Here is a 25,102-nt window from a genome sequence, read left to right on the forward strand (position 1 = left end):
ACTGAACCTTGTTTCTTTTAGGAGCATACTCAATTTAACGGTGTCTTATCTTTCAAATCATGAAAATAAATGTATTTTGATCAAAAAAGCACATAGAAGAAAGAACAACTGCAATCTGGTCAAGGCCACATAATACCGCTGAGATTAGAATTCAAACATCACATTGTGAGGGATTTGTATGCTGTGGCACCACATGAGGTTATCCCTCTGAAATAACTCCCACTGGTCACCCTTTGGTCAGTAGCAATGTGTGACCATACATCCCCATGAATTGTCTGATAGAAATGTTAAGTAATTGATTTGTTTTCCACTGATAAGTAGCATACACATTCATTAGATTGGAAGCCACGTTTTTATGAAGCTGTTCTTGACAATGATTGATCATTTTTGTTTCGTATTATGCCATCTATGTGGGTAGCTCTTCAAGTGCATGTAACTCTGCTTGATATATATTTAGTTTACGTTCAATTAAATTGTTTTATCAGCTTTTGCTAAAGAATGTTCCTTGTCAAGGTAGAGATCAAGAGTTTAGCCAGTAAATATTACACATGCATGTTAGCAACACTGGTGTTTATCATTGGTTAGCATTTAGCTTATTGCTATCATTTGAAACCATTGACATCAATTAATATTAGCCAACTGATGAGGCGAGGACACTACCTTGTGTTGGTTGTTGAGTGGCGTTAGACCTGGGTTCATGTTGTTGGAGGTATGCTAATGTCTTTACTTGGCAGTAGACTGGACACATTAACAGGCCTTGATGTCCTTTGTTTGTGAATTTTGTTAGATCGGGACTGTCCATTTATACAGTATGTGCAAAGCGATGTTTCAGCCCCTACAATTTATAACTTCATAGTATAAATGGATGGTGTCTATATGTGGCATATAAATAAACATTAACCCATTGCTTGGTATATACAGGTCTACTGTCTGCCTCAATGTTGTGCCAAGAACAGTTGTCAAAGTGAAATATGTCATTGTAAAGTCATCTGATGGTGCTTACTTTGGGAAGGAATAATAATCCTGAATTCTTACCACACGTCACACACTTCAGATCTGAGATGAACTGATACATGAATGACTGACTGAAAGTCATAACAGCATGTTGTTTACAATAATGACTTGTGTAGTAAGATAGCACTAATCATACTACGATTATTAGCATTGCAGGTGTATCTTAATTCAACCTGCATTCACCCTGTGCAACAATACGAGATGCATGCAATCATTTTACCTCTGAGATGTTCTGTGCTCAAACACGGTTTATTTTTGAGTTTGTACTGAATAAAACAGTCGATTGAAGCATCAACTTGCCAGTAGTGTGTTTTTCAAGGAAGGTTCTCCCTGCTTCCTGAAGCTCGGCTACATTAACAATGCATGAGAACATGTGGAGCACCTCCTTACCACTCCTTACCAGCAGGAATTTATCTATCTCCTTTTAGCTGCTGAGTAGTTATATATATATATATATATATATATATATATATATATATATATATAGTATAATATACTAACTGAATGTGATATGAATGTAATGTAATTCATTACTTTCTTGAATTGTAGAGTTCATAACTGACTCCATAGGGGAACATATAAGGGGGTTAGGCTTAGGGTGTTGTCATTTTCATTATCCTCATATTCTGAAGACGTTGTCTGTACTCTCTGGAACTAAAATGGAGGTGAAAGTCTTGTCAGCAGATAGAATGAGACAAGTCATACACCCACAGCATCTTTGTCGCCTTAGTCAATGAAGCCAGAGGTAAAAGTTATGGGGATATGCCAATTTGTATGTACAGTCCCAAATGGCACCCTATTCCCTACATAGTGCACTACTTTTGACCACAGGGCCCTGGTCATGTAGAGCACTATGTAGGAAATAAGGTGCCATTTGGGACGCATTGCTAGATTGATATGAAAATTGCCAGTGCCAAGGTTTAAGTCACCATTCCTAAGGTTGTGCTGTCCTCTGACATGGTGGCCTAGGCACTGGTTCAGTCCAGGTGATGTAACTTTTAGTAAATGAAAACACCTCTGCACTTTAAGTTCATTTGCTGTTGTATTAATTAACATTCACCTTGACCCATGTGTAATTCTGGACTCATGCGTATATGTACGTGACATTTAGTTCAAAGGAATTTAGTGTCAGGAATGGATTTTTTTTATAAGATGACCTGGGTCTAAACATATCTGGAGCCTCTGTCAAACCACCAGCTCCTTGACAGACATTTAGTTAAGTCTCACACATAACTGACTGGTCAAAGTCAAAGTGAGCAGGGTGTTAAATTCCTTCTCAGGCTCCAGTAACAGCTCCATCACTGGCTGTGATGTGACTTCTATGGTTTCATTAATGCTAGGCTATAACTGAAACCTGGCGATGGGTCTCACATTAAGATGACAGCCCTATTTTCCACTGGGATTCATTTGCCTGAAAACAGCTGTAACATTTGCATAATTTATCGGCGTCTTGTTTGGTAGACAGATCAGCATCATCCATCGGTTACAAGTAAATCGGTCTACCTGCACATAGTAAAAGTGGGAATTTGCATAATGATCCATACTAAGGCAGACATATCAATGTTATCCTTTTGTCACAATGATTGGTTTCCCCTACGCTGCAGCTGTTGACTTTAGATCTGTTGTGTTCTGTTGTACTCTTGTAACAACGATGTGCATGTATCAGAAACAATGCCTTTGTTTTGGTCTGTTGTCATTAGAGTGATGTATAGTTTCTGCAGTTGATGGCTTGATCACACAATGGATGGCTTGTGTACTGTTCAAGAGTGAACATATGTACTGTACTTCATTATTATATTACTATAAAAGAGAGTTTAATGAAGTATGTTTTTTTGTAATTCAAAGGAATTCTTGGAAATGTCACGGTTCTTTCAAACAGTGAACTTTTAGTACAAAACGTACAGAGAAAGGACAGTTTACACACATTGTAGCTAGCTGTAACTGTATGGATTTGGCACAGTAAGAGGCAGCTCCATGTGACATCACCATGGCCATCACCTGCTGTGTAGCCTTTGTCACTGCCACACGTTTGGTTAACAACAGTCAGGGGAGCCAGCCAGCAAACATAAAGCTAGCTTCTTGTCTTTATAAGTCCCACAGTTGACAGTGCATGTCAGAGCAAAAACCAAGCCATGAGGTTGAATTAATTGTTTGTAGAGCTCCGAGACAGGATTGTGTCGAGGCACAGATCTGGGGAATGGTACCAAAATATATCTGCAGCATTAAAGGTCCCCAAGAACACAGCAGCCTCCATCATTCTTAAATGGCAGATGTTTGGAACTACCAAGACTCTTCCTGGAGCTGGCCACCCGGCCAAACTGAGCAATCAGGGGAGAAGGGCCTTGGTCAGGGAGGTGACCAAGAACCCGATGACAGAGCTCAAGAGTTCCTCTGTGAAGATGGGAGAACCTTTCTAGAAGGAAAACCATCTCTGCAGCACTCCACCAATCAGGCCTTTATGGTAGTGGCCAGACGGAAGCCCTTCCTCAGTAAAAGGCACATGACAGCCCACATGGAGCTTGCCAAAAGGCACCTAAAGGACTCACAGACCATGAGAAGCTAAATTCTCTGGTCTGATGAAACCCAAGATTGAACTCTTTGGCCTGAATGCCAAGCATCATGTCTGAAGGAAACCTGGCCCCATCCCTACGGTGAAGCATGGTGGTGGCAGCATCATGCTGTGGGGATGTTTTTCAACTGCAGTGACTGGCAGACTAGTCAGGATCAAGGTAAATATGAACGAAACAAAGTACACAGAAATCCCTGATGAAAATCTGCTCCAGAGTGCTCAGAACCTCAGATTGGGGCGAAGTTTCACCTTCCAACAGGACAACGACCCTAAGCACATAGCCAATACAATGCAGGAGTGGCTTCGGGTGGCTTCTGAATGTCCTTAAGTGGCCCAGCCAGAGCCCGGACTTGAACCCGATTGAACATCTCTGGAGAGACCTGAAAACAGCTGTGCAGCAACGCTCCCCATCCAACCTGACAGAGCTTGAGAGGATCTGCACAGAAGAATTGGAGAAACTCCACAAATGCAGGTGTGCCAAGCTTGTAGCGTCATACCCAAGAACAGTTGATGCTCTAATTGCTGCCAAACGTGCTTCAGCAAAGTTCTGAGTAGAGGGTCTGAATACTTATGTAAATGTGATTTTTTTGTATTTAAAAAAAATATAAATTAGCAAACATATCTAAAAAACTGTTTTTGCTTTGTCATTATAGGGTATTGTGTGTAAATTGATGAGGGAAAAAAACATAACAAATGTAACAAAATGTGGAAAAAGTCAAGTGGTCTGAATACTTTCCGAAGGCACTGTAACATTAACCATTTCTGTTAGGCCATTAGTAAAGAAAACCTAGGCTTGTATCAAGCGTATGCAGCCACAGCAATAGACTGGAGATACAGAGATAAAATAATTATATTAGTACATCGATGAAAGGTTGAAAAGTATCAGGAAGGACAGGGATGCTGCTAATGATATGGGAGCAAACATATGTTCCTTCCTGCATAATCAATGCTCGTCATGCTAGACATCTCAGCAATCTTGATTGTCTCCTCGCACAGAGGTCTAGTTTCCTGTAATTTTATGGTATTTTTCCTCTATCTGCCTGAAAGTATGTTACCCTCATGAGGCTGCTCTAGGGGGAAAAAGTACTGCACATCTCCTTGAGACTGTCACAGATCAGACCCACTCAGATCACTCAAGTCATTACTTTCTGTCAGACTGACACACTGATATGCCTATTTTGGGTGGTTCAGCATTTATTGAAAATGGCTGCTGAAATCTAGATTGTCTCAATGGGGGAAATGTTTAGGTTTTTTTTTACTATTTGAAGTAGGATCACTCAACTCTTTCCAGCAGACATGGAATGGAATAGTGTTAAAAACCCTCTTCTGTCTCACTGCATATGAAAATTACACTGAAAGAATTGAGAAACCAAAACCGGTAACAAAGAATAACTTTGCCATCACCAAACCGACTAGGTTTAAAATCTGTCGATGTGGCCTTGAGCAAGACACTTCATCTGAATTGCTCCTGTAAATTGCTTTGGATAAGAATGTCTGCTAAATGACTAAAATGTGATTGTTAATGTGTAAATTCTAATTTAGTTGGCAAGTTATCATTTTCCAAACTAAAGAACAAAACATGGCTTTTCAGTGATGTAGGCCTAGCTATCTCCTAATTTCGCAAATGGGACAATTAATGCTGAAAACTCCACAGTAGCTACATTTCTGTGATCATTTTCTTTAATGATTCAGCTATTTAGTAGATGTTTGCTCTGCAGCTAAAAGTATCATGCTCTGTGTTTCCTGCCTCACTCTTTTGTCTCCATGTTTGTCCTTCTGTGTTTTGAAAGATTGAGCCAATGACTGTTATTAGTTTGAGGCTTTAGGGTTCATTTAAAAAAAAAAAATGCTGTCATGGCAACCTCAGGTTTTTTCTCCCATTGCCTGATTTTGCCCTTTGTGCCACATGGGAATCCTTAGAATCCTTTTATCAGATTGCATGTAAGCTATATCCTCCGCATACCTGTATGCCTGTCTGATCCCTGTCACACCATTGGTGAAACCTTCCATCCAAACCGTGTTGTGTTGCAAACCTACCATTTACCCAGACATTCTGTTCTGTTTGCTTCCTGCTGATTTCTCACAGGCTGTGGATTGAAACCCAGTAACTATTAGACATGCAGGTGGTAAAGGTTTCCACAAAGTTATTGAATTATTGTTACAGGGCCTGCTTTTTATATTACCTGGCAAACTCCATTTTGCTAGTGCCTGGAGTTGAAGGCAATGTCCTCAGATTAGGTTCTGTTGCTGTATATGATCAACGAACCGAGCCAGCTTGTGGTCAGCGGAGAGCAGCAGTGATTCTACAGCCTACATCCTGCGGAGTCACTGGCTGATGATAAGTTCATTGTTGTGCCTTCTGCTTGTCTCTGATAAGACTGAGTCCTCTGTCTGCGTTTGCAGTAGTTCTGTAGCCCTGCTCTGCCTGGACAAACAACAGGCTGATATGTTGTCATTTGGACCTCTGAGGGGGTCTCAAATTCTCTCCCTGATTACAGAAAACACCCAGCAATTTAAAAAATAAAGATGGCTACATATTGTATTTGTCTGCCCAATATTTCAGTTTCTGTCTAAAGATCCATATTTTATTGATCTCGTCAGGTCCAAGTCGCCAAATGGCTGACCATGTCTAATTGCTGTAGTTGGACTCTATTGGCACAGATCCATTTCAGTGAGGATATTTGGGATTTGTAAACTTTTCTCTTGCCAGCCAAGTCAAGGTCATATACAGAGTAGATCCAAGAATTGTGAAGTGCTATGAATTATGTGGAAGTGTTATAAATTGCATGTTTGAAACGACATTTGACTTGCGTGTTGATACCATTCTCTTTTACATGGTAAAAATAAGCTGTTATGGGACTTTAAAAAAATATATAACTCTATTACTAATGACATTTATTGTAAGGGAAACAGAAACATGCTAGGTGTTGCAGTTGGCCTTTAGAATAATGCAAAACATATCCTTGACTCTATCCGAGTTGATGAGCGAAGGGGAGCAAACAATGCCAGTCAGCCTCCACACCCAGCACATTGAAAATACACCTAAACTATTACCAAAACTAATTACACACCTAATAAGAGTTAGCCTATAGACCAGTTTAAATTGATAATAATCTGATGAGTGACAATGTTAGGCCTATTAGGCCTATCAAATTGTACATGAAGAGATGGGCGCATCTTGCAATTTACAGATGCAGGGAAAGGAGCGTCACTTTATCAAATCCTCCTTCAGAGTCACATGCAGGTAAAATGTTCTGATTTCTATACAGTATCAGGAATAGCATATTCTGCAGTTTCTATTACACTTGCCTTTGTCAAATAACTCTCATAATTCAAGAGTTGCAACTCTGTTTCCAAATTTCACTTTTTCCAAGAATATCCATGCTGTCCATGCGTTCAGCACATTTGCATGGCAGCATTGCTCTGGCTACTAAGCCAAAATAAGTAACATAATACAATTAAAATATTATATTTATTTATGGAATTCATTGTTTACAATTGTTCATGCACTGATGCTTTTCTTCAGGAATATGGCAAATAATTTAATCTGCACTCTTGGCTTGTTAAATTATTATGATCTTTTATGTTTCTACTTTGTCAAAAGAAGCTGTAACTGGACTTCATGAATTACTATAACTCTATTACTAATCAAATCTACAAATAAAGTTGATCAAATGGATTGCACTGTAAGATTTTTATTGTAAGAGAAACAAAATAGGCTATAGGCCTACGTATTTTCTAAAACTTTGTATAATTATACAAACCATGTCCTTTAATCTACCTAAACAAATAACTAGTGTTGTTGTTGTTTTTTTCATTGCTATATTTCCACGAATATTTCCTCATGCAATTAATACTTTATAATAGTTTATGCACTATTTATTAAGCGTTGGTTTTTATGTTTGCTGTAACTTGCGGGTTGATATGGTTCTGATTTATATGCTAAAGGTGACGCCTGGCAACATTCTCTAGCGTGTACTTATTGTCTGAAAGGCCAGGCGGTTCTAGTGTTAATATATATTGTGGCTGAAAATAGCTGGTGACACTGACATTGAAGGTAGAGGAGCTTATTTAGTATAAGGTTTTGGCCACAATAAGAAATATGGATTGAAGTAAAGTAATAGTAGTTCCTTGGCAGCCGTACTAAAGTATGCATTTGAAACACAGAGCAAACCCTCCTCCAAGGGCATTGTAAAGTGTGTGAAGGTGGATGAGATGTGCTCGCACACACACACCTCTTGAAGCACAATTTCAAGATTAGGCCTAAATGTATATTATTCCCTCTAATTATTTTGTTGGGATTAACTACAGTGCTGGACAGGTATACCGTGTCAAACAACTATCACTGTTTTTTTGTAATGGAAGAAAACGTCTTAAAAAACACTCACACTTTGTCACACCCTGACCATAGTTTGCTTTGTATGTTTCTATGTTTTGGTTGGTCAGGGTGTGAGCTGAGTGGGAATTCTATGTTACATGTCTAGTTTGTCTAGTTCTATGTATGGCCTGATATGGTTCTCAATCAGAGGCAGGTGTTCGTCATTGTCTCTGATTGGGAACCATATTTAGGTAGCCTGTTTGGTGTTGGGTTTTGTGGGTGATTGTCCTTGTTCTGCATCTGTGTTACTTTGCACCAGTATTAGGCTGTTTCGGTTTTCGTGTTACGTTTATTTGTTTTTGTATTTGATCGTGTTTACTTTGTCTCATTAAACATGGATCGTAATAGCCACGCCGCATTTTGGTCTGACTCTCTTTCACCTAAAGAAAACCGTTACACACTTGTCTTTTCTTTCTGGCACTGACGTTGCTTTATTGTGTAAAAAATGTATTTATGACTGTGATATGTGGTTGCCTCACCTTGCTACCTAAAGATGAACGCACTAGCTGTAAGCCGCTCTATATAAGTGTCTGCTAAATTACTAAAATGTCAATATTTTTGTTGTTGTAATCTGCTGCTGTTCAAGTGTAAAATATTAATTGATCAGTTGTCATTGCCTAGCCCCCCACCCTTTACTGAAGTCAAACGCTGAATCACAATGTGAGCTCCTGATCATGATAAAACCATCAAACCAAGCCATGTATTTTGCATTAACTCCAGACAAGGACTGTGATCTCCTCACCTTGAAGTTGCCCATTTTCCTGTCCTCTAAGTGATATCCCATGCCTAATCATCCAACATGAAATATTCAACATTGCTGTAAAACTCTTAACAAATTACAATTTGCCAGCCATCCCATTTAATATGGGGAGTGTTGGATAGCTTGTTAAAATAAGACTGACTTTGATTGATTGTTCAGTTTCTTATTCCTATTCATGTAGAAAATTGGCATAGTCAATAGACACATACCTTGAAACGAGCAGTGGACTGCCTATGGATATGTACGTACTTTAGTCTCGTGAACATTGTGTTTCAATTTCTAAATATGTTTTTCCTTTTTTTCCACATACCATCAAGGGCATTCAGCTGTGAATATCTATATAGAACTGCGAACGTATTGGTCTATACATTTTTGTAAAGAATGTTTGCTTTCTTTCATTTTTCGACAGGCGTACTCTTTTCACATAATTTGGGCCTACCCCCTGTTGATTGTCTACTTTGTTATGCTTCAATGATATGATTATGTGACTGTCTATGTAGAACAACACAATAAATTGCTCCAAATGCAGTTCTAGAATATTCTATTTTTACTGTAATCAGAAAGCACTACTGTGCATTTTCAGGGTTTTACAAATGTAGGCTAGTTAAAATCGTAGACCAAAATTCCTCTCTAAAATATTGAAATGTGTCTTTGATAGTTAAGATTCTGTACTCTACATCAAGGTTTAAATATGGGCTTTTAGCATATTTACAGCTTAAGGAGGTGCATAGAGTTTGACATTTTTTGTTTATTATCCTTAGACTTCCCAATGTAGGGAGTGAAAAAATACATATTCTGCCAGAAGCTGAAATATATTTTAATCCCTTTTACTGGTGTAAACAGGAGCTATGAAAGTAAGAGCGTAGCTTCTGACACTGCAGGGAGATGTGAGCTGAATCTCTCTGGCCTCTCTCTCCAGCAACTAGCTCACTGCTGTTTAAACTCAGTACAAACAGACTAGAGCTCTCTCCATATGGCACTCTCTCCCCCTGGGAAACATGCCTCCTTTAACACATGCAGCTCCAGACCTACTGTACTGTCGGTGGTGAAAACCTCCCTCAGCCATAGCTGTGTTACCTGTGATTGCCTGGTGATAATCTTCAAAATAAATCTTCAAATGTGTATTTGCCGTAGCAACCACAAACTGTGTCAAATGAACAAAGCTCAAAGCAAGTCTTTGCTTGAGTAAAGGTCTGAGAAAACAAAAAGATTATTGACACATGAAATGTGTTATCACGGTCTTAGTTTTAATTTCAGAATATGCTCCAGGCTAAATGGCACCCTATCTAAACGGATTATTTTGATGAATTGGTTTACTTGTCAGCTGCTAAGTGTACCAATTAGAGACCTACAGAACACAACGGTCACAAAATTGTCAGTGTAACATATCAGCTAAAGTGTTAAAACACAGTCAGGAAGACGGCCTCCATGTTTTAACATTAGAATACTTCTACTGAAATTACTCTCTCATGTTTACAGCTCTAGGATTTTTATATTCACTTAATGGCCATTTATTTCAAATCAAATCAAAATCAAATTAAAGCGTAATGGGGGTGTACACAGTTTTGCACGTTATCGCAGGTGCCCGCGAAATGCTTATGTTCCTAGCTCCAACAGTGTAGCAATATTTAGCAATACAATATCAATATGCACATAATCCAAAAGTTACAAAAATAAAATATAAGTATTTCTAAGTTAGAATCTTGAGAATCCCAAAATAAATCATGTTTGTCTATATGACCTCTGGTTACCCGATCATTATCATTTTCTCACTGAAGCATATTTGCTAAATGCAATATGGCATTAATAAAGTTCTGTGTTCATAACTGAAATACCATGTGTTGATTTCTAGATTATTTTCCAATAAATGGAAATAACCTCACAGTAAATGCCACTATGTTTTCATCTGATGATTATTAATGTATAATTCATAGAATCAATAATGCAGTTGATACAAAGATCCCAGGATGGGTTTTAGATAAGCAGATGCTTTGTTTTCCCTCCAAAAACACTGTAACCAACCGAGAAGGCTGCATGGTGCATTAAGATGAGGTACTCTGCTAATAGTGGTACACTAATACTGTGCCGTAATCACATTACTTTAATCCATTCTTTATGTTGGTGCCTTCGTGGCCTCATGCTGAGAGGCGATGGACTCATTAATAACAGTCTTATGCTGAACCAGACCCTGGAGGGAACTCTCTGCTGTAAAAATGTCCTGTCACTTTGTCAGATAATTTGTATGTAGGTTAAAGCCAGCCCCTAAATTGTATTTACCGGGAGGTCCCACTCTGCTGCGGCACAGTGACATCAGTATGTGTCAGATAAACCTAGTTACACTACACTCATGCAATTAAAAGCATTCACAGTTAGATCACAATTAAGGAACTGAATGTTTCAGTGTATACAGTAGCTGTAGAGTAAATCCATGTTTAATTCAACTGCATCCCCCTTTTGATTTAAACAAAACTTTCCATACATGTTTGCCCTTGGAAGAAGTGGTGAGAAAGTCACTTTTTGGACCTGAATGCAAAAGCATTCAAGAGATAAAGGTGTTTAAAGTTAACCCATTTTGCATACCCCACCATACCATGGAGACATCCATGTCTTTATCACTGGAAAAGATAAACGGTTGAGTTTGAAATGATTTTAAAGCTTAGAAACAGGGTTGTCAAACTATTTTAGAATTTTTTTAATAACAATTATGAAATTTATTTTACCTTTATCGTCAATTATCTAAAGACGTGTGAACTCAGATTTTTTACTTTTTATATTTTCATATGTTGTAGCTTAGGCCCTTCTCTACATCATCTGAGGTTTTTGTGTTGTGCCGGACATCGGTTGAGACACAACATGTGGATGCCATTTGGGTGGATGCCATTTCAATTCCAGAAACAAATTCATATAATGGGCCTATTCCTTTAGACCAGAGGTATCCAAACTTTTTATAGTCCCGTACCCCTTGAAACATTCAACCTCCAGCTGTGTACCCACTCTAGCACCAGGGTCAGCACACTCTCAATTTATTTTTTGTTGCCATCATTGTAAGTCTGCCACACACACAAACCTATTCAATACACTTAATAAACATAAGAATGAATGTGAGTTTTTGTCACAACCTGGTTCGTGGGAAGTGACAAAGAACTCTTATAGGACCAGGGCACAAACAATAATATCATAATATCAATCATTTTGCTCTTTATTTTGCCATCTTACATATAAAACCTTATTTGTTAACCTTATTTGTTAATCAAAAATGGTGAACAACTGGTGAACAACTGGTGAAAAAATGGTGAATAAATGGTGAATAACTTAATGAGAAGGGTGTGCTTGAAAGGATGCACATAGCTATGCAATGTTGGGTTGTATTGGAGAGAGTCTCAGTCTTAAATTATTTTCCACACACCCCAGGTCTGTGCCCGAATTTAGTTTTCATGCTAGTGAGGGCCGAGAATCCACTCTCACATAGGTCCGTGGTTGCAAAGGGCATCAGTGTCTGGTTTGCCAAGGTAAGAAACTCTGAGCGCAGCCCTATTGAGAAATCTGGCAGTGGCTTCTGATTAAATAAAATTTTCACAGAACCGCTTGTTGCAATTTCGATGAGGCTCTCTTGTTCAGATATCGGTAAGGGGACTGGAGGCAGGGCATGCAAGGGATAACAAATCCAGTTGTTTGTGTCGTCTGTTTCGGGAAAGTACCTGCGTAATTGTGCACCCAGCTCACTCAGGTGCTTCGCTATATCACATTTGACATTGTCCGTAAGCTTGAGGTCATTTGCACACAAAAAATCATACAATGATGGAAAGACCTGTTTGTTGTCCTTAATGCAGTCCACAAGAGCTCTAACTTCTTAATCATAGCCTCAATTTTGTCCTACACATTGAATATAGTTGCGGAGAGTCCTTGTAATCCCAGTTTCCCAGATAGGCCAGTCATGTGAGAAACTCGTTATCATGCAAGCGGTCAGACAAGTGAAAATTATGGTCAGTAAAGAAAACTTTAAGCTCTTCTCTCAATAAAAAAACGTCAATACTTTTCCCCTTGATAACAATAACTTCTGTATGTTGTAAAAGTATTACATCGTCGCTGCCCATATCGTTGAATGATGCAGAAAATACACAAGAGTTCAGGGGCCTTGCTTTAACAAAGTTAACAATTTTCACTGTTGTGTCCAAAACGTCTTTCAAGCATTCACTTGGCAGCAAGAGCCTCTCGGGGGATGTACCCAAGTGGCATCGGGAGCAACTGCTTTCACGCTCGTTACCACTCCACTATGTCTCCCTATCGTGGCTTTTGCACCATCAGTACAGATACCAACACTTGACCACCAAAGTCCATTTGATGTCACAAAGCTGTCCAAGACTTAAAAAATATCCTCTCATTTTGTCCTGGTTTCCAGTGGTTTGCAGAAGAGGATGTCTTCCTTAATTGACCCCCCATAAACGTAACGGACATATACCAGGAGCTGTGCCAGGCCTGCACGTCTGTTGACTCATCCAGCTTTAATGCACATAATTCACTGGCTTGTATGCGAAGCGATAACTGTTTCAAAACATCTCCTGCCATGTCACTGATGCGTCGTGAAGCAGTGTTGTTTGATGAAGACATTGTCTGTATAGTTTTTTTGGCCTTTTCCCCCAGCATTGTCCCAGCCATGTCCGCGGCAGCATGAATAATTAAGTCCTCCACAATAGTATGGGCTTGCCTGTCCTAACCACTCAGTAGCTCACCATGTAAGACACTTCTAGCCCCTTCTTATTAATGGTATCTGTTGCTTTTATACATGTCTTACTGTTCAAAAGTTGTCTTTTGTCTCGCTCAAAAAACTCTTATGGCTTATTTTTCAAATTCTCTTGTTTTGTTTCTAAAATGTAGAGTAATGGTTAATGTGATTGGATTTTAATTATTTGACTAGGCTACCTGTATTTGACATTGTGTTGTCATTTCGCTGAACACTAGAGGGTTTAATTTTATTTTTGGCAGTGAAACAAGGCTACTCAGGCGAGAAATAACCCTCACCCAAATGTATCGCCTCGTTGGAAAATATGTACTGTTTGAAAATGTGAAGACTAAAAAATAAAAAATAATGTTTTATTTGTATTTTTTAAATGTGAATTACATTTTTATTTAGCATACCCTTGACAGCATGGCATGTACCCCTGGTGCCATTGTGGATTGCGCAGATGAGTACAGGTCTCGTCCCGTGTGATAATCATTGTGTGCTTGTGTTATTTATTCGTGGTACTCCTCGCTTGGGTTTGTTTGGTCTTCATCCCCATGCCTATACATGGCACGCTGTAAATTGGGGCTTAATTTAAAAAAAATATTACGCATTCCTGCGTCTGTCTCCCGAATCTCTTCATACCAGCGTGACAGAATAATTGACCATTCATTTTTAGGGATAGGCGTTCTGCTAGCGACCCACCTCGACAACATCCGGTGAAATTGCAGAGCGCCAAATTCAAAATACAGAAATACTCATAATAAACATTCATAAAAGATACAAGTGTTATACATCGGCTTAAAGATTCACTGTGTCAGATTTCAAAAAGGCTTTACGGCAAAAGCATACCATGCGATTATCTGAGGACAGCACCCCGCTTACAGAAGCATACAAACCTTTCCAAGCCAAGTAGAGGAGTCACGAAAGTCTGAAATAGCCATAAAATGAATCACTTACCTTTGATGATCTTCATCTGGTTGCAGTCACAAGAGTCCCTGTTACACAGTAAACGTTCGATAAAGTCCCTCTTTTTATATCCCAAAAACTCAGTTTTGTTGGCACGTTTTTTTCAGTAATCCACTGGCTCACAACATGCAGATGAATACATCCTAATAGTACCGGTAAAGTTCGTCGAAACATGTCAAACGATGTTTATAATTAATCCTCAGGTTGTCTAAATAATCGATAATATTTCAACCGACATTTGCATATTCAATAGAAAGGAAAAACAACGAAGGGCATATGCAATCGGTCACGTGTGCAAACCAGCTCTGCTTCATTCTACAGTCCACTTACAAAATGGTCTCATTCTTCCTCATTTTTCAGAATACAAGCCTGAAACAATGTCTAAAGACTGTTGACATCTAGTGGAAGCCATAGGAACTGCAATATGAGTCCTAACCCATTAGATACTCTATAGGCATTCAATTGAAAAGTACCCACATCAAAAAAATCCCACTTCCTGGTTGGATTTTCCTCAGGCTTTTGCCTGCCATATCTCACAGAAATTATTTCAACAGTTTTGGAAACTATAGAGTGCTTTCTATCCAACACTACCAATTATATGCATATCCTAGCTTTTGACCTGAGTAACAGGCAGTTTACTTTGTTTACTAAATCAAAGATGGCCACTGGTCCACCCACCATTGAATGTCAACTTAAATGGTCATGTCTATTATCAATATTTCTTTGATTTCAGTAGGTTTCCTATGGAGGATTGACAGCATAATTCCCATTCAAGTCAAAGTGGTACCATTTGAAAGTTTACATTTATTAAAATGTTAGTACATTTATTAGCCAAAGTATGATACACACCCTGTATTCAAGAGCATGTTGTGTCACAATCGATGGCAGGCACAACACAAAAACGTACATTATGTGAAATAAGGTCTAAGCTACAACATATGTAAATCTGAAAATGTTTACGTGCTTGTCACGCTCGTCATAATGATTGGACCAAGGCGCAGCGTGTGTAGAGTTCCACATATTTTAATAAATCGAAACTCACCAAACAAAACAATAAAGCGCAAACTAAATGTGACGCTACTGGTGTGCACACAGGCAACTATCTGTAGACAAGATCCCACAAAGCACAATGAGGAATTGGCTACCTAAATATGATCCCCAATCAGAGACAACGATAAACAGCTGTCTCTGATTGGAAACCATACCAGGCCAACATAAACCATTAATCACCTAGATGACCCACCCTAGTCACTATCACGCCCCAACCAACAGAGAATAAACAGCTCTTTATGGTCAGGTCGTGACAGTGCTTTTAGATAATTGACATTAAGGGGAACATTTTTTTCTCAATAAATGATCAAATAGTTTCACAACCTTCTTTGGAAGCTTTTAATGATATCAATCTCAACTGTTTATCTTTTCCAATGATGAAGACGTGGGGTGTTCATAATAGGTCAACTTTGACCACCTTTATCTCTTAAATGTTTTGTCATTCAGGTCCAAAAAGTAACTTTCGGAGCACTTCTACAATAGGCAAATATGTATTGAAGGTTTTGTTCATTTCAAAAGGGGTGCTATCAAATGGATTTACCCTATATGGGTAATATATACTGTACCAGGGTAATAGTTATTACCCTACTGGAAAATTATGCAATGGATATTTGTAAAAGCACATAAGATTTTCCAAAGGGTTATGCACTAATAATTCATCATAATATTCTTCTTAACCCAGGTCCATACTCCTCGCTCAATCATATGATGAGATTTTAAATGGAAATGTTGAAATTTGAAAAAGCGTTCACTCATCCTTTTATCTGTGTGTCCTGTATGACTGGCAGAGATCACAGGAAACTCTGAGGACATTCCTCTGGTGCGATGGCGGCAGCAGTGGATGGAGAATGGCACACTGCTCTTTCACATCCATCACCAAGATGGCAGCCAGAACCTCCCCGGCCTGTCCGCCACAGACTACCCTGCCAGCGACTCTGCCGAGGAAGAGTTACGCATCCTTCACATCTCTGTCATGGTACGGTACTGTGCTGGTTGGGTGGGGCTCGGGTTGGAATGGAGAGTCCTTTATTGTGCTGTTTGATAAAGATGTTGGGCAGGGATGTTTCTTTTCAATTATGTGCGCTGCTCTAATATAAGCTTTAGAACTTGGTGCATTTCTTGGTACATGTGGACATGCTACAATGGAAGGTTTGCACTGAACAGCTACATTGATGGATGACAGATTTTTAAAGCAAAGTACATCAAAACATTTTAACAAATGATTAGTCAGCATTAGAACAATTATTCTAGCAGGTACTAGGTACATTGTAGAGGCACTTACTGAATGTCAAATCATATGCTGACCTTGAGTCTCTGCATGTTTTGCATGCATTAGTACACAATGAAAAGGTAGACTAAAACGTTTTCAAATTCTTTCAGTTTATTTATCTATGCAACAATTATCCACCGGTAAACTTATTTCCCACCTCGTATTTTCTTCCATATCTAAATTTAACATCCTTCTGGCCGTTGAGTCCTTGTTTTATTCCCCTTGCTATCTCCTTATCCTAAAAGCTGCTCGACAATACAGTCACAAATCTCTTATGGAGGTGTGAAAGGATTAGCATGCAGATAGGACAGACTTAGCAACAGATGGCTGCTGCGCTGTGCTCCCGCTCCGGCCTCGCTCGCTGCAGCTTGTCGCTCAGTTGGAGGGCTGCCTCATAAATCCAGCATTGCATCACTTTGTCAGCTCCTTGAGGATACGTGCTGCCCCGAGACACAGCCCCACCACTCTCTCTCCCACTAACCGCCACTCTCTCCCCACCCCACACATGTCACTGAGACATTTCCATTGTTCCGCCATATGCCACAGCCACCAGCATGGCTCGATGGCAGACGATTCAAGCCAGGATTCTACACAGCAGCTTGACCTGTCATGCACAGTTCATTGCCAGACCACCAGGCCCACCATGGAACAGTTTAAAGCTCTTGGATGAATGCAGTCCAACCTGAGGCTTGAAAAGAGGCCAGCTGTAACTGGGGCTTAATCTCATGGAGATGCAGGTTCACTGAACTGCACCAAAATCAGTTTTGTCACCAGAAGGGGATAGGGATTTCCCTCACCTAGTGGCCATTCAAACTGCCATGATAAGAACAGGTGTGCTTCTTCCTCCACAAGGTGACCACAGTCTCCTTTGCTGCTCTGCTTCAACATCCATAATGGATGAGTTTCCCTGTGTTCCATGTTCAGCCGCAGGTGAGCTCCTGCAAGTCAAAACACATGTCCTTAGTTCTCTTTTGGCCCAGAGGCAGAGGGAACAACAAGCACCCCCTAACACCTACTACTCTGCACCATCCACCACACATGGAGCCACCCTTTTACAGAGTTACTCCTTCTGCAGGAAGACCTCTACTATGCCCGTTAAATGCAAAGGGAGTGTAGTCACAGTATTGGAAAACCTTTGTATGTTTACAAATGCTCCAGAACATTGGTAAAACAGCAAAGGGCATCACACGGCAACTTCCATTTCCCTTAATATTGGGATCTTATTTATGGTATAGATCCCTCAAACTCATCTTTGGACCTCGAAGCCACTTCCACTGCATTTTTTCATTATTCCCCTCTAATCAGGGACTGATTTAGACCTGGGACACCAGGTGTATGCAATTCATTATCAGGTAGAACAGAAAACCAGCAGGCTCCGGACCTCGTAGGTTAAGAGTTGAGTACCTCTGGTATATATGGAGAAAGGAATATCGTTATGCCTACGCTACTGCATGAAAGAAGACATCCCAAATATATATTTTTGAGAAGCTGTGGAATACAAAAAAATGATTGAATATTATATGAGGAGATTTTGTGTGGTAGGAAATAAGCTCTTAGGGACTCTTATGGCTCATGCGCTGTATCAGTCACTGTTTACATTGGATTAAGGTCTCAGACAAGTCCCCAATGTTCTCTGACAGGTTGCCAGTGTTCTTCCTGAAATAATAAATAGTGTAAGGGCTCTATTCAATCCGTATAGCGGAAGTTCAGCGTTACAGCTCGTTAGCGGAGACCACATTCACGGTAAATGCAGCTCAATCGGAAATGACCATAACATTTTGATCTACACAATCTGTTACACATCAGCAATACAGATTGAATAGAACCCTAAGTCTCGTATGTTTTGCTTCTCCTCCTATCTATACATTTGAAGTTCACATATTTTGCTGGTATAGTGTTTAGGAAACATCCCAGTGCTTCTTCTCGCTGGTGTACAGTCAGGGTTACTAATTCCCATCTCAGATGGGAATTAAAAGGATTGAGTTTCCTGGGAAACTAACAGTATGGCTTTAAGAAATCTGATGCAGACGGAAGCAGAAGCAATACAGAAGGAATTTATTTTCTATTGGCCAACCTATAGTAAAACAAGAAACACATTTTGAAGAGGAGGCAGATACAATATTTTTAAAAATGTTAAATACACTAAAATGTGCATGAAAATACTATAACCCTCACAATAGCCTACATTTAGCATAGCTTAATTGATCTTCAAAATATATATATTTTACAATGTCTATGGTGTATTGGGATAACTGAGTATACAAAACATTAAGAACACCTTCCTTTTGCCCTCTGAACAGCCTCAATTCGTTGTGGCATGGACTCTACAAGGTGTCGAAAGCGTCCCACAGTTGTGTCAAGTTGACTGGCTATCCTTTGGGTGGTGAACCATTCTTAAAACACTTCGGAAACTGTTGAGCATGAAATATAAACAGCAGCGTTGCAGTTCTTGACACAAACTGGTGCGCCTGGCACATACTAACACGCCCCGTTCAAAGGCACTTCAATCTTTTGTCTTGCACATCCACCCTCTGAATGGCACACAATCCATGTCTCAATTGTCTCAAGGCTTAAAAATCCTTATTTAGCCTTTCTCCTCCCCTTCATCTACACTGATTGAAGTGAATTTAACAAGTGACATCAATAAGGGATCACAGCTTTCACCTGGATTCACCTGGTCAGTCTTTGTCATGGAAAGAGCCGGTGTTCTTAATGTTTTGTACACTTAGTGTATAGTAAACAGTCCATATATAACTCATATTTGCTGTTTGATATAATATAACAGTTTGATATCTCTATTTGTGTACTAGGTGATCAGAAGGAATAACTCAAACAACGAAGATTTCATAATTTCAATAAAAAAATATCACATAAGAAATTCTGAAATAATTGTCCCGGCCGGGCCCCGGGCTCCAGACGTTCTTTACAACATTACCAACAGTTTTCCTTTGGGCACCCCCTCAGACCTTTGCACTTCTGGTTTAAGTGCCCAATAATACCTTGTTTTATGGCTGCTCACACCCTTTAACGGATTGACTATTTCCTCTTGCACCTCAAATGTCATCCAGATCAGTTAAGGTCCATCGGGCAAGCAGAATTGCAGTGACCCATTCATTAATGCAAGCACAAGCCCCTGAACTTGAAGATTGTCTCGCTACGTAAAAAAGATTAATGATAGAAGATCCTTAAAGTTACGTTTGTGATGTTATACAATTTAAGGGGCAGGAAGGAATGATGGAAGGAAGAGGAAATTCAGTTAGAGTAATCTAAACAAACATTTTGAATGAAGTATTATTATGTTTATAGTTTCGAAGGCTAAAGTATTTTTTGTGTGTATCTCTTCCAGCTGGGAACCGATGGCACAGTATTGAGTCTGTCAATCAAACAAATTCTCACATAATTATACAGCAAATTAAACTATGTTTAGAAAAATCTAAGACAGTCCTGCCGAGAATCCCAAAACTCTTAAGCTAGTAATGTTTTTTATATTCTCTCAGTTGTTTTAAGCAAATTGAGAGTTCTACTATTGATAATAAACATATTTATTTAGAATAGATTACACATTTATTTCATTTTCATGAGATTACATTTTCACATTCTGAATATCTCAAGAGTTTGAGTAAAACATTTTTTTTACATGGACAGTTCACATTATAATCAACATTTCAGTAAAAGTGCCAGTTTTAGCCAGCCAGCTAATTTTCAACCTCAGTCCCTGGGCAGGTTATTAAAATCTATTACAATAACAATGCAGACAAATATGCAGAGCATCATTGGACAAGCAACACGTAGCACGCAGACGGAGCAATAGCACAAAAAGCAACAAAACAAAATACAATAAAGCAACAAAGTGTTTCCACACCTCACAAACTACAGACAACAGACAACATGGAGAGCTGCAATATGCAGCTAGGGATTATGTTCACAAGTCTGATTGGGCTTAAGTCATATCTTTATGTTTTTTGTGAAGGTGAGATAGGTGGTGCAGTTGTGTGTGTCTGATGGCAGTGTGTTCCAGACATGGGAAGCTCTCATAGAGAAAGCAGATTGACAAAAGGTGCTTTTTTTCTTAAGCAAACTATACAGTCACCTCTCATGGCAGACCTTGTGGATCTGCTGCCATGGGTTTGGGTTTTCTGTTAAAGCAAAAGTACTAGGTGGAGGGGGAGCCAGGCCATTTAGGATCTTGAGGACAAGACAGTGTATTGCACAAGATATTCACAACTCAGAAGCTCATGCTTTCTGAGGATGTAATGGTGATGATGGCTATCGGGCTTTCTATCGAGCACTTTGAGAGCCTGTTTGTAGACTGACTGAATGGCTTTTAATTCTGTACAGCAAGCTTGGGCCCAACTAGTCTAGCCGTATGTTAAGTGGGGGTGTATCATAGCATTGAAGTACAGTTTTGTTACCTCTGTAGTCAAAAAATGTTGTACGAATCGGAAATTAGCTAGGTTTAACTTTGTTATTTTAGTTACCTTTTTTACCTGCTTTTTAAAAGAGAGGTTGCAATCAAGTATGATGCCAAGGTACTTAAAATCAGATACAGCCTAGAGCTTCTCCCCTGACACATAGGCATCTGTCTCAGTAGCATCAGTTGCCCTCTTTTTTTCCACATTGTGATGCAAACATGAGTCACTGAGCCACTTTGTAACCTTGACCATTACAGTAGTGAGTTCTTGTGCAGCTTGTTTGCATGCACATATATCACTGTATCATCTGCATACATTTGAACTTCAGACCCAGTACAGACAGAAAGCAGATCATTCATGTACAGGCTGAACATGAGGGGCCCCAGTATTGACCCTAGGGGCACACCCACATCATAGCTGAGCACGTACTGTGTATTCTTTAATGATCATACCTAGGGCTGTTGCGGTAACATTATTACTGCCACACCGACGGTCATGAGTCATGAAGGGAGTCAAATTCCACGTGACCATTTAGTCACGGTAATTAGGCTTCTCCAAGCTCTGATGCTGCTGATGGTCATTAGTAGCCTACTAAACTTGCTAACTGCCTCGTACTCAGCACTCTATTGTCCTTCTAATCACTCGGACATCAATGCAAATGTAATTGAAAATCTAATCAAACACTTCATTAGAGCCCCTAAGCTCATGTTGTGCAACATTTCTATAGGCTATGCAATTGCACGAAAAAAACAGAGTGATGACCTCTATTAAAAAGAGGAGGATCCCATCAGCTTTCTATAGGCTAGGCCTGCGAGAAGTATTTCTCAACTTTTCTAATATTAAGTACATTGCTAATCTTTACAACAGGAGTATAGCCTACCTGGCTGGCATGAAAATGAACCTTGGGAAAAGCGTCCTCCATTCGCTATTTAAGTACATAAATTACATAAATGTTTTCCTCTGACCCTGTTTCGTGACAGGTGCATGATAATGGTCCATTCTAAATCAAAACAAATTTCACACATATATTATTTAGTGTATGTAAAGACAAGATTAAATCAAGAATAGTCTGATGGGTGACACTATTAGCCTATCGCTTGTGAATTATATATTATAATTTGTGAATTTTTTATTCATTTTTTATTTAACCTTTTATTTAACTAGGCAAGTCAGTGAGAACAAATTCTTATTTACAATGATGGCCTACCCCGGCCAAACCCTCCCCTAACCCGGACGACCCTGGGCCAATTGTGCGGCGCCCTATGGGACTCCCGATCAGGGCTGGTTGTGACACAGCTTGGGATCTAGACACCTATAGCACTAAGATGCAGTGCTCTAGTCTGCTGCGCCACTCGGGAGCCTAGCATGCCCAGCAAGAAACAATGCCGTTTTTTGCTACTTTTTCTAATCATAGTCGCACACCTCATGTAGCCTTGCCCTTAGGCCGATATGTTTTGATACGGTTTGTATCACAACTAAAGTAGCCAAATAACTTCTTAAAATTTAGCACATTAATCCACTTTACGAGGGGTTTAGAGCCTAACTGGCATACATAAGCAGCGCACAAGTTTATAGTATGGGGAAGATCATTTTCACCATGAAAATGCTCCTTTATAATAAAATCACTACATGCATAATCACATTTGCGGTCACTTTTGATAATGGTGTTGTCCCGCTAACGGAATATTTGGCATGTGCTCATTGCTGCGCTTATAATATGAAGAAATAGCCTAATAGTTTATCAACATTTTAAGCTAAACGTTCTGATCTGTTGTGTCAGCCACATTGCGTAAAAATTATGCTAGTGGTTGTATTAATTTGGGATCTATCGCAACCAACAACTGTCCCGGACTAAGTTTGGAAGATGTATTTATTGTACAGAATAGAATAGGTCTACTTTTGTACTATGGGGGATAGTAGATTGACATAGGCTAGTGCTTTTGCTGTTTGTTGGCTGACAAAAAGTAAATGTGGACAGTTCTTCCAATATCTTCAATATGCACCTCGGAATTGGATAAGGACACACGCAGTTGCATCCCTGATGTGTCTGTCTTCACTTGTAGCCTGATAGAAAGACCCGATCACGTGATGGCGAGCAATGTGAGTGAGAGATGCTTTGGAGCATGCAGCACTCAGATGGAAGGGCACAGCGCAGCACTCCAGACCAAGGACACAACGGCCACTGACCACAAAAGGCATGGATTTTTTAGGGTGCGTTACGGCCACACAAAGGGGATCCCCCCGTGAAATTCAAGGAATTAGCAGGTGCTTGTCAAATTCTGAATGGGAGACTGATAAAGTCTGTACAGCCTGCGTAAAAAAACTAAGCAGAGCTCATGCCTTTAAAGCAACTTTTTTTTTCAAATCATCATTAGAGTCGCATCATGCAGCCTTACAATGTATTAATAATCAACCATATAGCCCAACGTTTGTAGAACAACTGAAGTTATATTAATAACAGAAAATTAAGCATATAGGAGTACCGATTTCTTTGTTACCCTCTCTTGGGTAGGGGGCAGTATTTTCACATCTGGATGAAAAGCGTGCCCAAAGTAAACTGCCTGTTACTCAGGCCCAGATGCTAGGATATGCTAGATTTGGATAGAAAACACTCTAAAGTTTCTAAAACGGTTAAAATGATGTCTGTAAGTATAACAGAACTGATATGGCAGGCGAATCCCTGAGGACAAACCATCCCAAAAAATAAATAATTCAGCCTTCCACTGTTTCCAATGGCTTTCATGTTCATTATGAGGCGAAGTCCCCCCAGATTTCAGTTCCTAGGGCTTCCAATAGATGTCAACAGTCTTTAGAAAGAGTTTCAGGCTGGTTTTTGGAAAAATGAGCAAGAAGTTGTAGTTTTTCTAAGTGGCTCCCATTTTGGCTATAGCGTTTCCATGCGCGTGGGTGAAAGCGCGTTCTTTGTTATTTATCTCCGGTAATGAACATACTATTCTCCGTCTTAAATGTTTTTGTTTATTTACGTATTAGGGGACCTGAGGTTTGATTATAAACGTTGTTTGACATATTTGGATACGTTTATTTGTAACGTTTGGAATTCATTTTGTATGCATTTTGAAGGAGGGAAACCGGTGGATTATTGAATAAAGCGTGCCAGCTAAACTGAGTTTTAATGGATATAAAGAAGGACTTTATCGAACCATTTGTGATGTAGCTGGGACCTTTTGGAGTGCCAACAGAAGAAGATCTTCGAAGGTAAGGCATTTATTATGTCGCTATTTCTGACTTTCGTGTCGCACCTGCCTGGTTGAAAAATGTTTTTCATATTTTTGTTTGCAGGGCGCTGTACTCAGATAATCGCATGGTGTGCTTTCGCTGTAAAGCCTTTTTGAAATCTGACACAGCGGCTGGATTATCAAGTAGTTAAGCTTTATTTTGATGTATAATACTTGTATTTTCATGAATGTTAAATATTTATATTTCTGTAATTTGCGCACTGCAATTTCACAGGATGTTGGCCAGGTTGGACGCTACCCTCCCACCTGCCCATAATTAACCGCTCAACACAGGAAAGCTGCATGTGCGCACTCCCTGAAATCGTTTGGAGAAAATATAATTTAGATTTTATTCAGCTTTGTTCAATTGTATTCTTCATACTTAAAAATAATATAAAATAATGCCACTGAATTATAAGCAAAACTTGTCTGTTAAATTAACTAGTGTAGCCCACAGCCATTTCGCATAGCCAGATCAGGGCCTAACATAAGGACAACTCAGAGTATTCAATTAGGTTATTCTGAAATAGACAACAATTTTCTTTAGACCTGTCTAAAATAAATAATGAATTTATTGTGAAGGTGTAGGCTATATTACATGGATTTATTAAACTTTTTAAAATGTAGATGTTCCAAAGGGTCTGCATCAGTGGCTTGTAGAAAGCCAGGAATGGAAGCCAGGAGATGCTAAATGTGTTTATGTTAATTAACGAGCAATTACCGT

General features: G+C 39.4%; 1 protein-coding gene across 7 annotated transcripts in view; it reads left to right on the forward strand.

Annotated features, from left to right (window-relative positions):
* LOC112260455 (astrotactin-1) overlaps positions 1 to 25,102 on the forward strand; it is a 268,710-nt gene that overhangs the window by 31,156 nt on the left and 212,452 nt on the right. For all 7 annotated transcript variants that reach the window (XM_024435582.2, XM_024435584.2, XM_024435583.2 and 4 more), the window contains exon 2: positions 16,249 to 16,436. In XM_024435582.2, the coding sequence (XP_024291350.1) occupies positions 16,249 to 16,436 (188 nt within the window). The remainder of the gene's footprint in view (positions 1 to 16,248; positions 16,437 to 25,102) is intronic.

The sequence above is a fragment of the Oncorhynchus tshawytscha genome, linkage group LG10, assembly GCF_018296145.1.
Source record: "Oncorhynchus tshawytscha isolate Ot180627B linkage group LG10, Otsh_v2.0, whole genome shotgun sequence".
Taxonomy (NCBI): domain Eukaryota; kingdom Metazoa; phylum Chordata; class Actinopteri; order Salmoniformes; family Salmonidae; genus Oncorhynchus; species Oncorhynchus tshawytscha.